At 39.4% G+C, this 16,127-nt stretch overlaps 1 protein-coding gene across 1 annotated transcript; it reads right to left on the bottom strand.

Annotated features, from left to right (window-relative positions):
* Positions 1–1,385: 1,385 nt before the first annotated feature.
* On the bottom strand, positions 1,386–13,960 carry LOC145411667 (galactosylceramide sulfotransferase-like). The gene is made up of 6 exons (XM_080281673.1): positions 13,841–13,960; positions 7,952–8,079; positions 4,470–4,608; positions 4,059–4,148; positions 3,020–3,247; positions 1,386–1,994 (listed from the first exon to the last, which is right to left on the bottom strand). The coding sequence occupies exons 1-6, from the start codon at positions 13,958–13,960 to the stop codon at positions 1,386–1,388; spliced, it is 1,314 nt and encodes a 437-aa protein (XP_080137799.1).
* Positions 13,961–16,127: the final 2,167 nt, after the last annotated feature.

Raw genomic sequence — 16,127 nt, 5'->3', positions numbered from 1 at the left:
TGCTACGGAGCTTCCTTACCCGACGAGCATACGGGCCAGTGTGTGACTCGAAACTGATATTCACAGGTAAGGGAACTGCATATACTGTATATATATATATATATATATATATATATATATATATATATATATATATATATATATATATATATATATATATATATATATATATATTTCAGTTTCAGTAAAGCAATTGTTTCCCGTCCTTTAATGCAATGTACTGTGAGTTTTCTTACTGCTTGTTTAATAAAAGTAATAATACCGGTAATTTAAAAAATCCTTTACTTGTACTGTAATAACTATTTACTGTACGTATCTACAACTACTCTCCTTTTATAATGTATCTACAATTACTCTCATTTCATAACGTATCTACAACTACTCTTTCAAAACGTATCTACCACTACTCTCCCATCTCACGTCACACAGTTCAGGCAGAAGTCTGCTTAGAAGGGAAAAAATATTTGATTGCTGCGCTGGTACTTAAATGTGCTAAATGTACTACAGTTTTAGGGCGTTACTTGAATAGGGAGGCAGTTGAACCCCTTGTATCCGATGACACGTGTTCTCGTCGGTGAGCTGCCTAACATCTTTTCCTAAGCAATTTATTTTACTTATTACACCTCACTGTCCTATTCTGTGCCACATAAATCCTTCCAGCATTGCCATACATTGCATATATAACGTACAAAAGGATATTAACCAGCCATTTCCAAAACTAAATCGCTTGGGAAGAGGTGTTAGGGTGCTTCCTTATCCGACAGGAATACGTGCCCATGACTTATTCATTTCAATCAGGCCACCAGCAGACGATTTTATCTAGGTCAAGGGAGATTTTTTTTAGTGGAGAGGTTAAAGGGCTACATCTAACCTCCCCAGTTAAAGAAAATCCCCTAAAAAAATCCCCCAAGCTGAGTAAAATCGTCTGAAGAAAGGAAGAATGGAGTCAGGAATACATCTTTAGACTGAAGAGATTGACATGGCTTCACACAATTCACCTCATCTTAACCCCTTCAATCCGCTGAAATATCTTTTTTTTTTTTTTTTTTTAATTTCGTGTTACTTCCAGACGATTTCAATCAGATTAGCAAAATGCAGACTAATGAAGGTTCTATCCAACTCTTCCATTTCGAAAAAGTCTCTCCTGATCTATGTAAAAAATCGTCTGTAAGAAGTGAGAATAAATGTAAAGTCATTAGTCTTCTCCATTTTGAAAAAATCTCTCCTGCTCTGTATAAAAACCGTCTGTAGAAAGCAAGAATAAAAAACCATTAAAAAAAAAAAAATGTTACCGGATTGGAGGGGTTAAAGACAGGATCAGTGATGAAACCCAGCCTAATCCGACCCTAACCAACCTGAACACGTAGACAGCGAGAGAGCCTGTACTAGGAAAACCCTCCGAATATCCTGTTCTGAAGCCGCCGTACCGTATCGACGAGGGGCAGCTCCGGCATGGACAGCATCTGGCAGTTGAGGTCGGTGTTGTTGTTGGTGATGTAGCCTGTCACCATCCCGGAGTACTCTTTAAATCTGAGTGAGGCGTCCCTTCCCTTCACCTCCCTCGCACCGCATTCCTTGTAGTACTCGTCCCTAAGGCTTCGCAGGGCGTTCACTTCCTCCGCCATCCTCTCCTCGCCAAATTGGTGCACAGCTTCTCGATGGCGCGCCAAAAAGTGGTCATACAGCAACACATCAGCACTGTTCAATTCCCGCAAGGTCTGTAGCGTCTGCTGATCCAATTTGGGTTTAACTTCAGGTCGACGGACGTTCTTATTAAATACTACAATATCATGCAGCGTCCAGCACAGCAGATGGCGAAGAAGGATTAGGGATTCGTCCATGAGTTCAGCTATCATGACCAGGTGGAAGAGACGACCCAGGTCATCAATGGCGTCCCTCAGGTCCTCCACGGACAGCATGTCGGAGTAGCCCAGGTCAAACAGCATCTGATTCTTGCCCAGCTTCCCACCGTACCGGGGCAACGAGGCCAGCTCCTGCGAAGAATTAGTTGTTGGTGAGTGCTGAGTACTGATCATACCTTCTCTTTATATACTCTAACTTTAATTGCCTTCTCTCTATCATGATCGCTGCGTTGGTAAAATACTTAGACTCTAGATTAAGATGTTAGTTATATGATGAAGTGCTATGGAGGGAGTAGCCTATGTCAAACAGCATCTGATTCTTTCAGAAGACAGTTCCTGCAAAGAATCGGTTGTTATTTAGTGTTGATTAACGTGACTATCCTATTATATCCTTCATAATTTTACTTTTACAGAAAATAAAAGATAAACAATAACCAACAAGTGCAGTTTCTTCTTATTTTGACGACTGGAGAAAACCAAGATAAGAAAACATTAGAATGAGCTACGGAAAGGGACGTGATGGCCAACTGGTCGGAGACACAGTATGCTGTCTAAAAGGATGTGACTTCGATGCACGTCAGGGAACAGCCTGATGATTTCGATTTCTTTCAAAAAGACTTTACTGATCTTCCACAAGACGCTCCATCATGTCAAAACACTTCCACTAGTAACATCATATTAGTCCTCAATGAACCAGCCCAAGCAAGTACCTAATATGGACAGTGGGTATTAGCCCCAGACTGGTGACATGTGATGCTGTGTGAAATACTGCTGGGCTTCAAGGAACGATCAGTCGATATATATATATATATATATACGGTACACAGAGTCGAGGAAAATAAATAAATAAATCTATCTATATATTGCCAGACGCCTTAATCCCGTAAGGGGTGGCCACAAGCAAATCGCCTCCACGTCACCCTGTCCCCCGCCATTTCACTGCCCTGCTCATAAAAAAATAAATAAACTAAATAAATAAAAATGCAAATATGTCAGACCTTAAATAAATAAATAGTTAATGTCAATAAATAAATAAAATAAAAATAAAAGTCTAACCTAAAATAAATAAATAAAGAAATAAAAATAAGCCTGAATCCTAAATAAATAAAGTAAAATAAAATGAAATTGTGTAAACTAAAATAAAAATGCAGTCTAACCTGTATGGGCGTATGTTTGAACTGTGAAAGGTGGATGCCGTAAGCGTGGCTCATGTGGAAGAAATTGAAGAGAGACTCGTATAAGGCAGCGGGGTCTCTTAAGATGGTGATCCAGAAGGTGTCATTGTGCAGTACGGCGCTGTGCTGGCCGGGGTTGAGGCGGGTGTGCAGCACGAAGAGATCCACCTTCCCACTGGCAGGTAACAGCCACTGCGCCACCATCCTACTCTGTGGGGAGGCAAGATGCAAGGTTTGATTCAGGTATCATCATCGACATCAGTATTATTCCCGCCTAAAGATGGGGCGAAGTATGATTCAGAAGCAGGGAAAGTAGTAATAATAATAATAATAATAATAATAATAATAATAATAATAATAATAATGATAATAATAATAAGATCCTCCTCCTTCTCCTCGTCATCATCAAAGTCATTATCATCATCAATGTCATCATCACCACCAACCATATTTCCACCTAAAGATGAGGTGAAGTAGGATTCAGAATTCAGAGAAAATGGAAGCGGGAGAACAGCACATCCAGAGATAATGGTCACACAATCATTCATGGGAGTGAAACAGGAGCAACAGTACCGTTTCATCCCTACAGCCACCTGGAATTACTATCCTGTTATGGTGTTCAGTATTACACCTACAGAGAAACGATGAGTGAGGGATACACGGGAGGTGGGGAGAGTTCTAAGGAGTCCAGATCCCCCTTTTTATGTATGTAATATTTTCCCTGCAACATTCCTATCATTATATAAAAAAAAAAAAAACTCAGCACATGTGATCCGATTCCTTCTTATATGAACTTTGAAGATGATGGCTGTAAAATAAAATGCAATTACTATACATAAACATACTAAGTATATACATCATCTAGGCAGTAAAGAAAGTATCCAAGGCTTAGAATATTCAAACTTGCTCCTCGCTATGACAGTTGAATTAAAGAAGAAAACCAACTTCAAAATCAAATCATTTAGAGACGCCTGGACACACTGATAAAATACAGGAGATACCAGTGGTGATGGTGACGTACATGGAAGGGCTGTGGGTTGCCGAGGTAGTTGCCAGTGGGGGGCAGGGCGAAGGTCAGGTTGTTCTTGAGACCGTACCGAAGGAAGATGTTCTGAGGGCAACGACAGAAAGAGAGAGAATATATTTATCTTTTTACTTAATCCGAATTCCTGAATTATTAAACATTTTCTTCCCTGTAGATCTTGTTTTCATACTCTTTTTTTAATCTATGGCACTTAACTGCAAATTTGGGTATTTTACAACAAAGATCATAGATTATTTTTTTTCCCGTTGATCACGATTTTATTTTTTTATTTATTTATTTTTTAATCTATGGAACTTAACTGCATTTTTTTTTTTACGACAAACCCCTTCATTAGTATTCTTTACGTGCATGTTAGTAGAACCCCGATACGTGGTGGGAGAGACAGACCTGGACGGTGGATGAGGCACACTTGTGGGTCTTGAGGAAGAAGACGTGTGTGGCGGGGGTGCACACGGAGCCCTCCACCCCGCCACCCCCACCACCCCAACCACCACCGCCACCTCCACCACCCCACCCGCCACCGCCACTGCACATAGTAAGGAAGGTGGATTTTAGATGAGCCCAACAGGTGTGAATTTTGTAGCTTGTCTCCAGGTGATTCTATTTAACTTAAGATTTCAACGTACTGATGGGGTTGAAGGGGATTACTGAAGATTACATTTAACTCTACCAGGTCGATAAATCCCTAAGCTGAAAATTTTCGTCTACAGACAGCAAGACTAAAACGAAGGTGACGTTCTCGGGTTGAAGGGGTTTAGATGACTTTCGAAGAGGCTATAGAAACTCACCAATATAAATATTACAAAGAAGCTTACTGGTACAAGTGTTACTCAGGATGATTTTCAAAGTTTAAAAATACAAAAATTACTTAGAATGAATTTAGAATAAGCTCACTGGAAAAAAAGGGAAAAGAAAAATACAAGGCCGTGTGACCGTTACCGTGACCGCAATGAAGCTCCGTGACCACCTGTGACATTAAACAGGTGACAGGAGCAGGATACACACACACACACACACACACACATGCACAGAAGCTGACGTGACCATATCGTAGGCAAGCAAGACTACTGCTCTCTCTCTCTCTCTCTCTCTCTAATATCCTAATGCATTTATAATCTCCCTAATCACTTGATCTATGCAGGATTACATCAGTCCAGCCCTGCGCTTCGTTCGGCCAGTCTTTCTCCGGATTTTGATGGAATATGTTTTTGATTTTACATCGGTAAATAATAAGCACAATTGGTTATTTTATTGGAATTACAGTCAATAGTTTTTCCCATATTTACAGTTAGAGATTTTTTGTTAGATTTACAGTTAGTGATTTTTTGTTAGATTTACAGTTAGTGATTTTTTGTTAGATTTACAGTTAGTGATTTTTTTGTTAGATTTACAGTTAGTGATTTTTTTGTTAGATTTACAGTTAGTGATTTTTGTTAGATTTACAGTTATGATTTTTGTTAGATTTACAGTTAGTGATTTTTTTTGCTTGCTTTACAGTTAGTGATTTTTTTGTTAGATTTACACTTAGTGATTTTTTGTTAGAGTTGGTTAGTGATTTTTTTTTTTTAGATTTACAGTTAGTGATTTTTTGTTAGATTTACAGTTAGTGATTTTTTGTTAGATTTACAGTTAGATTTTTTTTTAGATTTACAGTTACTGATTTTTGGTAAGATTTTTAAAGATTTTCAGTTAGATTTTTTATTATTTCCAACTGATTATTTCATTATGCTCACAGTAAGTACTTTTATTAGACTTTGTAATTTTAATGTTGGATATAATCAAGATATTTAACCACTTCCGTCAGGTGACGTATTTTTACACCTAAAACTTGCTATCTCCAGTCGATTTTTTTTTTTTTTCGGCATATGAGACTTTTCGAATTGGAGGGGTTGGATATAGCCTTCATTAATTTTACCCCTACCATGAGATTCTCCTAAAATGGAAGAAAATCGTGTGTAGGTAGTAAGAATAAACTAAAAAAAAAAAAAAAAAATAGGTCAGTGGTTTGTAGGATAAAAATGCAAAAATAAATAAAATACACAAATAAGCAAATAAATAAGTAAATAAAAGTAATTGTGCTGTGCCGTAAACAAGGGAAATTACTTTATCTAATTAACGAAATATCAGCCATTGTATTACCGTGTATCTGAATAAAAAGTTTCGTCGTCAGATATGAGGCTCGCTCGCTTGATCGAGAAAATTACCTTCATAGATATTGTTATTTGTGGGAGCCTTTCGTGCCGAGGTGTGTGCCTGTACAATTACCTGTGTGTGTGTGTGTGTGTGTGTGTGTGTGTGTGTGTGTGTGTGTAGAAAAAACATTATTATAACTCTCGCATACTTTACATTCGAAAACACAGGTACACAGCGTTCTGAAATACTGTCACAATAGTCTTTTCAAGTTACTATTTCTCTCAGGTCGCTCAAAAACCCTTTCTCAAACAACGGGTCTCGTCTGAGCTGAATTAAACTGTCTCCTAGCAATGCACCAAGTTAACCAAAGTCTTCACCAAAATTTTCTCCATTTCACAGCACATTATACCGTGAGCCACTTTCTCAGCAAACATCGTATTAATCTTATTTTGGGTTCATTTTCAAACATAGAGGTTCACGATCATTCACATAACTCTGAATTAGTGTGCAACAATCATTCTCTGTTGGGAGGCAGCGCAGTATTTTCTACATGCATCTAATCTGGATTATTTCAACTTTCACAATATCGCAAACTTCACTTACTTCTCCTTCAGTCTCCTTCCTCTCCTAGTAGCCTCCTTGTAGATGGGAAACTAACCTGAAGACATTACGGCCTCTTGTCTTAGGCCAACAATGACAATGAACCCATTACTCAAAAACACATCTAACACTTAATATAATTTTCTATCACTATATCCCTTCAAAGCATTCGGCATGTTCTCCTCTGCAGCACATATACGTCTTCCTAATGTCTTCTTTTTCACCTTGCCACATGCCTCATTAACTCTATAATGCCATATCTTACCTACCTTACTTTATTTGCTGTCCACCTTACTGCAAATGCATGATCCATACAACACCTACTATTCCCAAAACTACCCTGTTCACCAATCATCATAAATTCTCATATTTCTTATTTCTAAGTCATAATTCTTTCAAATACCGAACCTGCAGCATTCAAAACCTTATTTTACAAAGTCTCTGCACTACTTTTGTTCTCCTCTACTTCTGCGGAAATGTTCACTCACTATAATTTTAATTTTCGCAGTAAATTCATTCAATCTTTCTGGCAAAAATCACACAACAGTTCCTTGCACTCTTTTCACTACACTCTTATCATTTCAACTTATACCTCATCAGCACCGACTGCTATTTCATTCTTCAATCTTCTTCACATCCTAGTTTGCATCGCCATAAATTCAGTCCCAACCACCTTTCTTTCTTTCCTTGTGCACCAAGAAATCTAATCATGTTAACTACTTCTCTACCCATATCATTCCTATTCATCATTTTTTAGAGTAGTGTGTAATTTGTTCCTTACTTCTCTTTCATCTGTGAGTAATCTTACATGTTAACTACCTCGTATATTCCCACGCTAATAAGGTAACTATAAGCACTACATATAAAATTTTACTGTGTGTGTGTGTGTGTGTGTGTGTGTGTGTGTGTGTGTGTGTGTGTGTGTGTGTAAATTATGGGTGTGCTTCTGTGAAAATGTGTCAAAAAAGTGATGTACAGTCGCAGTCAACATTTCCTTCACAGTAATGATGTTCCGAATAAATGAAACTATATTCTAACCCATTTTTTTTTTTTTAACCTGAAAAGTTTTGGTTATTTCTCATTAAGTTTCGACGAAATTCAACCAGGTGTAAAGATAGAACCGCTTGTATCTATACCTGAATGCTGGAGATGCGAGGAAGAGGGATGATGCGGGAGCGTCCGGGCCTGAAAGCAGTAGCAGGGACACCACCATCACCACCGCCAGGCCCAACGCAGCTGCCTTCACCTCACGCCTGCCAAAACCCTGCAACACGTACGCACGCAACGTCACTCACAGGGATCATCTGTTGTGGCCTCTCTAACACACACACACACACACACTAATGATGAGAAGCACAGGGGGGAACAAAATGACTTTACGTAAGCCATTAAAAGTTGTAGTAAGCTTTTTTTATTCTTTTTTAATTTCCTTTTGCTATTGCCAGGCGCTTTCATTCAGCTGATTAAATAGTGAAGGGGACTGATGATGGCTAAAAGCTTTGAAAAAACCCCTTTGACTGAATAAAATCGTCTGGATGCGGCAAGAGTAAAATATATGGCTAAAACTCTTGTATGGATGGAGTTAATATAAAAAAAAAACTGTGCTCTGATTCGTTGCTCTTCCTCCTCCTCCTCCTCCTCATCATCATCATCATCATCATCATCATCATCCAGACTGAATCACTGTTCATCATAATCATCATCATCCAGAGTGACTCACTGTTCACCATCATCATCATCTTCATTATCATCACCACCATTCATATTGATTTATGGTTTATCGCCATCATCATCATCATCATCATCACCCACACCTCTTTTCCCACCTAAAACTGCAAAATATGCTTCCCACCATTGCACTTAACCAAGTCAACCTCGGCAGTTTGACTAATATTTGACCAACACTTGACAGCCGATGAGCGCAATGGGGATGGATCTTCATCATCATCATCATCATATTTCCCACTACTACTTGGGGAGCTGGAGACTGCAACACACACACACACACACACACACACACACACACACACACACACACACACACACACACACACACACACACACACACAAGTAGTAATGAGGATATTCAGTGTCTCGAACTATCACTCTTAAACCATTTCAGTATTACCAATTTCCTATATCTTACCAAAATGGTCTGACGATAACGAAAGTATGTCCAAAGTGTCTCAGCCGCCCAAATAGTAAACCACAAAGTTTTATAACGCGTCCTTCTTCCTCTCTTTTGAACTACAATATAAGAGGGTGTAAGAATCCTAAACGTAAACTTTAAAAAAATATATAAAATGACCGTCGAGCATAAACTCAAAATATCCAGAACACATTAACATGTAAAATTGTCCTAAAATAACATTAACTCTCAAAAATACGAAATTATAAAAAGACCTCAAATCATAAATTCAAAATAACCAGAAACAGGAAGGTGTAAAATGATCCTAAAAAGTAAATAAAGAAAAAAAGAAAAGAAAAACGAAAACGTGAAGTGGTAAATGACCCAAAAATAAACACCCCAAATTACTATAGACTTTAATGACTAACCTTTGACCTTTCAAGACCAAGCTTTTCTGACTGCTTAATCTTCAGGCCAAAAATCTGAGCTAGCAGTACACCCAACAGGACCGCAACAAAAATTCCGTAAACACTGACGTTATTTCTGTGTCAAAGCCTTCAATCGCTTTCTTTTTCTTTTCTTTTCTTTTTTTTTACATGACGGAACTGGGTCACTCCCGCCCTTTGAATACTAAGTTGCAGTTGCATGGAATTTGATGAGTCTTAGGTGTGACGACGAAATGAGTCTCCTTGGTTACTGGTCAAATCGACACTACGGTCTGACTACATCTGGCCATCAACTGAGCTGAAAGGGACAAGGATCTACGTTAGGCCAGAACATATGCTTTCTACAGCGATCTTTCTTAACTCCTTCGTGGCTGCGTGTTCTATATTATTCTCTTCCAAGTGAAGCCAGACGATTTGATTCGGCTTATAGTTAGTCACAGGAGCCTAACAGCATCAATTAACAATAACTAAATGGGATCGAATCTCGCTTTATCAATTTCTCTACATAATCTTGACACTGTGTTAACTATGTCCAATCAAAATAGGGAAAATGAAAGCAAAAATGTAGGACAACCATCAACAGAGGGCCTAATGATATGAGTGAAAGTTTCCAAACGTGTTTGAACAAGTACATGAATAAGTAAAGGCCAGAGTCATGTAAATAAATAAATAAATAAATCGCCCAACCATTGGCTCACAAGCGCTAAACACAAAACCCGTGAAATTACCACCACTCCGGCAGCCAGACCACACCACCCACTTCCAACACTGCAATAATTATTTACAACCTCATACCTATATCCATCCCAATTACACACAACCAGTAATTAATCAGCATAACCAATTACATTCACTGTATCACAGGTAACTAGCGTAATTGGTGGCACTAACTGAGAGGGAATTTGCCAAACTGAATTAGGACGGGATTATTACTGAGGGCTGGTAATTGTGTGAAGAGGCAGGTGTGTTGCAGGTGCATATGTGTGTGGGTGGGGAGGAAAGTGGATGGGTGTGGGGTTGTGTGTGGGTGAGAAAGGGAGTGGGTGGGTGTGGGGTTGTCTGGGTGGGAAGGGGGAAGTGTGTGTGTGTGTGTGTGTGTGTGTGTGTGTGTGTGTGTGTGTGTGTGTGTGTGTGTGTGTGTGTTTTGAACCCACCACAGTCACTACCCTACTCGTCTGTGTGTATGTATTTATGTATGTATGCGTGTATGCATGCACTTATGTATATACGTGTGTATGTGTGTTTTAACTTTTCACAATCACTACGCATCAGCGTGTATGTAGTGTACCGTATGTATGCATTCATGTATGTATGTATTTATGTGTTAATGCTTCACAGTCATTCCTCTACTTTCTACTTGAATGCAAGTGTGTGTGCATGTGCTGCATGTATATGCATGTGTCTGCACGTGCGTGTACTCTTTCCAATCGCTATTCTACTCGCGCACGCGCGCGTACGGGCGGGCGTGTGTGTGTGTGTGTGTGTGTGTGTGTGTGTGTGTGTGTGTGTGTGTGTGTGTTGAAACCCCACATACTACCCTACTCGTGTGTTTACGTATATATGTGTGTGTGTATGTGTGCGTGTGTGTATGTACAGTATATATGTGCGTTAACCCTCCACAATCACGGCCCTACTCTAGTGCAATGTGGCTCTTCCTGTCCGTCTGGCCAGTGTGTGTGTGTGTGTGTGTGTGTGTGTGTGTGTGTGTGTGTGTGTGTGTGTGTGTGTGTGTGTGTGTGTGTTCGCCTCTGTTTGTGATTGTATATAAACATGTGTTGATTTATGCGTGTAATTTCTGAAAAGCGCCATGTGTAATTTCGGCCGTGTTTATGATTGTGTGTGTGTGTGTGTGTGTGTGTGTGTGTGTGTGTGTGTGTGTGTGTGTGTGTGTGTGTGTGTGTGTGTGTGTGTGTGTGTGTGTGTGTGTGTGTGTGTGTGTGTGTGTGTGTGTGTGTGTGTACGCCATACCTCACTCAGCATCAACATTTTCTCTGTTGAGTAAGACGCAAAGCACAAGAAGTCTAGCTGCTCCTATAACAGATCGACAGTTCTCAGAAGGAATCGACGTTTCAGACCGAATTCTCGTGAACTTTGATGAGTTTATAGCACTTCTTCCTGACAAGCATTTTTTAAAATTTGGCACGCAATCATTCTCTGCCTATATTAAGTTCATATAATGTGCATATTAGAGAATGCTAGGGTGGTATTTATCGTTTGTTATCTTTTTTATGTTTTTTCTTGGAAGGAACAATTTGCGGGCACCTGGCCTTTGGTTCCTTCTTCTATACATAATAAAAAAATACAATGAGAGAGAGGTGCTGAAGTTCTCATAATACAAAATACAGCGAAATGTTAAGTAAGGGATACTAACAGTCCTTATGAACCCAAATACAGTACTTGGAATACAGTAAATCACCAAGGATACATTGCTAGAAGGCGTCCCAATTCAGAATACAGTAAATACAGCAGGAAGAGTTGCTAGTAACCCTGCCAAATATAATAAACAGAGTAAACCACTAAGGAAGAAATAAATACAGTGAATCGGTAAGGAATAAATACTAATACACCATTAGAGGTAAATAAAAACATTAAATACAGTAAATTCGTATGGAAGAAGTGCTAAAAATCCCCCATGGCCAAAAATACAGAAATAAAGTAAATCACTAAGGATGAGGTGCCAGAAAATCCCCTGTGCTACATTATATAATACAGTTAGAGTAAATCGCAGACGGAGATGTGCTAGACAGCTTCCCAAATCGAAATACAAAAAATACAGTGAATGGCTAAAGACGAAGTGCTAGAAGGTTGCCTCAGACAATGCGAATTAATCAGAATGAAATGATCAGTATAAAATAATCAACACTTACTATACTCTGTTTACTTTACCTTGGCCAAAAACTGCCATCCGTTCATCATGCCGTAGAGCTGCCTTGCCTTAATTAACCGTAAATAATACTAATAATACTATTCATAATAATAATGATAATGATAATAATAATAATAATAATAATAATAATAATAATAATAATAATAATAATAAATGTTTTTATTATCATGAACGCTGAGTTATAAAAATTGACGAACACCAGAGTATGATACTAGTCACGAAAAGGTGCTACAGAAAAAATGTCAAGTCACAGCACTGTCTTTTATCTGCCACTGAGCTACAAGCCACGAAAGGACGAAAATCTGTCCCTAATCAGTAACGACACTCACGTAACAGTACCCTCCCCCACATACTATCCCACACTGTCTCTCCTTCTTGGTCTTCCTTACATTCTCCCAACTCCCTCACCTCTCACTCCTAGTCAGTCTCTCACCCTTCCCACAACACAACCCTCCCTCATATACTCCTTAATTTTCAGGCTTCTCCGTACAATTCTGTAATAACCCATTTTCCCATGATACAAAGATAAAAAAAATGTGTGTGTTTGTGTGTGTGTGTGTGTGTGTGAGAGAGAGAGAGAGAGAGAGAGAGAGAGAGAGAGAGAGAGAGAGAGAGAGAGAGAGAGAGAGAGAGAGAGAGAGAGAGAGAGAGAGAGAGAGTTTTTACAAATCACTAAGGGAACTTCGACACGGAGTAAACGTAGAAAACATGTAAGGATATTTAGCTGCACGCTCTTAAATGTCCGCCCTTGGGTAGGATCGAACCCAGCATAACACAGTAGTTAATTCTGTGTACAAAAATAAATAAATAAATAAATAGGTCTTAGTCTTGTTTCTTATTGAATTATATAACGAAATTTTTGCATGTTAATTAGGAAAATGAGTCAAATAATAAGCGCGTTACGAACAAAGTTATATGAACAAGGCAGCGGAGTTATGTGAGAATTATGTGAGAGGTTTAGTGGGCAGTGCATCAGGCTGAAGTACGGGCGAGCACGCAAGTTGCCGTGTAGGTATGAGACCGCCTGCACGGGTCTTGCGAAGGGCGAGATATTGCACGTGTTGGGGGTAGAATTACGTGCAGCTGTGATCAGTAGTGTGTGTACATTTCCTTCCTTCCATGTCTTAGTCTGAATCTCTCTCTCTCTCTCTCTCTCTCTCTCTCTCTCTCTCTCTCTCCCTGTTACTTTCACCGATGACATACGTAAACACTGCCAAGTATAAAAACCAAAGACATAACTAAAGCAAGAAAAATGACTTCGTTACTTCCCTGCAACAACTACAAACACGGAGAATAACATTAAATTTCCTCCGATCCAGGAATTAGTAACGAAAATGTGGGTCTAACTGGGAATCTAGGTCACCGCCGACTTAGTGTGCTAGAATTTGTGGTATGTACGGAATGAGAGAGAGAGAGAGAGAGAGAGAGAGAGAGAGAGAGAGAGAGAGAGAGAGAGAGAGAGAAGACTTCGTTTTCTTTTTAATTTCCCAAGATGGAGGGACCGCCGCAATTTTAGCCCAAGTTAGATTAAAAAGGCTTTAGAAATGCTACTAAATCCCTATACCCTGAAGACAGCTGGACCAAATATCTTACCATTTCTCAAGGAACGGGCCCGCTTCACTAAGTCATCGGGATTTCCAAGGTATTTGCGACTCTGTGGACTACGCTTGAGTCTGGGGGCCATGTTTTGGGTGAATATTGTGTTTCTTCGCTTGGGGACAAAGCTTAAAGGAATGTACAGTCGCCCCAAGAAGTGATGGCGGAGTTTCATATTCCTTCGGACGCCCTGTACTGCCAGACGCTCAATATCAGTGCATAGAAGGATGAGGATGTGCAGTATGACTGACCGAAAACTTCTGAAAACTCTGCCATCACTCCTTTGGGTGACTGTACACATGTTAAACGCTGTGATTAACATTTAATGAGCTGGAAGAATAAATGAATTGGGGGTGATTTTTGCCCGTATTCTCGCTGGTTAATGAATCCCCCAAGCACCTCTTCCTTTATGACTTATTTTTGGATATGGGTGGTTAATATCCTTTTGTATATTATTAATGCTGATCATAGCGATATTAGAAGGAAAGATAATAAGTGTAATAAGCCAAATAAACCGGTTAGGGAGAGGTGTTAGGGAGCCTCCTTATCCGACGACGAGTGTATTCTGGTAAGCTTAACTCACTGGCCCCGTTTTTATTATTATTATTATTATTATTATTATTAGTAGTAGTAGTAGTAGTAGTAGTAGTAGTAGAAGTAGTAGTAGTAGTAGTAGTAGTAGTAGTAGTAGTAGTAGTAATATTCCTGCCATCGCCCGACAAATTTATTCAGCTTATGATACATTTTTCGAACTGAAGGGGTTGAATGCAGCTTTAATAAACCTCTTCAGTATGAGATTATTCTCAATATATATAAAATCATCTGGATGCTTTAAGAGTACACTAAAGAGTACGTTATCTGGCTTCAGAGGGTTAAGAGGCTTCCTTTACATCTCCTTCTTACCGACTTATTCTATTATATCAGTATGCAAAAAAGAGAAAGCTTATGGCTAAAACGCAGCAAAAAAAAAAAAAAGAAAAAAAAAAGAAATAAAAAACAGACATTCAAGATCCGGTCATTTCGAAATGCTTAAACACACTGCGTTTTCAAAAATTATGGATCACAGTAGACAGAAATAGAGACTAAAGATGACAGTTCCAGAGATGACCTGTTACAAGCGTGAATGTGGTTGCATTTTGAGGAAAGCTTGTCCGTCAGTCACTTGCTAGGGATTTTCGGACAAGGGATGCGTCATTCTCACAGTCACATATTAGTGCCTGGTGCTCCACATCTGTCAGCTACTCGTGCACTTGTTGATAAATATATAGAGTGGTTCATTTATGGCGAAAACCGCGATCCAGGGCACCGCGGTTCGCATTTAACAGAACGATTGAGACTCTTCTTTTATGATCATAGAGTTGTCTCCTGTAACTTAAATGATCTGGAATACGGTAGGTTAGCCTCGGACTCTTCCAGACCTCGAGCCATCCAGATCCCCCAAAGAAGTATAAGGGATTAGTTGGTACCATCCGTGTATTACGTTAACACTTTTGCTACAATGGCCATCAAGAGACTACTTTATGCGTCCCGGAGGTCTTTTGTACTGAACGACTTAAAGGAGGTCAGTCTTACCCCCCTGTGTGTGTGTGAGTGTGTGTGTGTAATGGGAACTCACTGCCTGTCAAACATATTATACCTGAGGTGTGTATTCTGCGCACGAAATACACACACACACACACACACACACACACACACACACACACACACACACACACACACACACACACACACACATACAGACAGAGTTGACAGCTGCTCTGATTGGCAATATATCATGCCATACCTTTTCCTTCCACTTCAGTCATATGCCACTGAGCCCCTGTGTGTGTGTGTGTGTGTGTGTGTGTGTGTGTGTGTGTGTGTGTGTGTGTGTGTGTGTGTGTGTGTGTGTGTGTGTGTGTGTTATCGATATGTATCATTAATTTGGTATCAGATCATGAAAATTGCACCTCTAGTGTAATATATTGGCTTTTGAATAGATAAGGAAAAAAGATATCCTCCAAGAATAAGTATGTTTGACAAGACACTCACCTGCCGCCTTTCGTGACTGAGGCAGGTAAAGAAGTAAATTTTAGGGCAGACTTTACCAGCTTTACTTGTGGGTTAACGAGAAAAGAAACAGATGGACCTCAAGGGAATGGATTTTGAAGTAGCAGGACACCATAGCGAGAGAGAGAGAGAGAGAGCGAGAGAGAGAGAGAGAAGGCAGCTCCGGTATAGCAAGGATAACGTAACAGTAATTTTATCTTTCCAGT

The sequence above is a fragment of the Coenobita brevimanus genome, chromosome 90 (assembly GCF_032717465.1).
Source record: "Coenobita brevimanus isolate Jiangsu-jjx chromosome 90, ASM3271746v2, whole genome shotgun sequence".
In the NCBI taxonomy this organism is placed as follows: Eukaryota; Metazoa; Arthropoda; class Malacostraca; order Decapoda; family Coenobitidae; genus Coenobita; species Coenobita brevimanus.
Note: the sequence above shows the minus strand (reverse complement) of the source record. Positions and strands in the feature narration are given on the sequence as shown.

Excerpts from the sequence above, each read along its gene's own strand:
- LOC145411667 (XM_080281673.1), bottom strand. The coding sequence starts at position 13,960 with ATGGCCCCCAGACTCAAGCGTAGTCCACAGAGTCGCAAATACCTTGGA. Across the intron at positions 8,080-13,840 it reads TTGGTCCAGCTGTCTTCAGG|GGTTTTGGCAGGCGTGAGGT; the intron begins GTATAGGGATTT and ends TACGTGTTGCAG. Across the intron at positions 4,149-4,469 it reads GTGCCTCATCCACCGTCCAG|AACATCTTCCTTCGGTACGG; the intron begins GTCTGTCTCTCC and ends CGTTGCCCTCAG.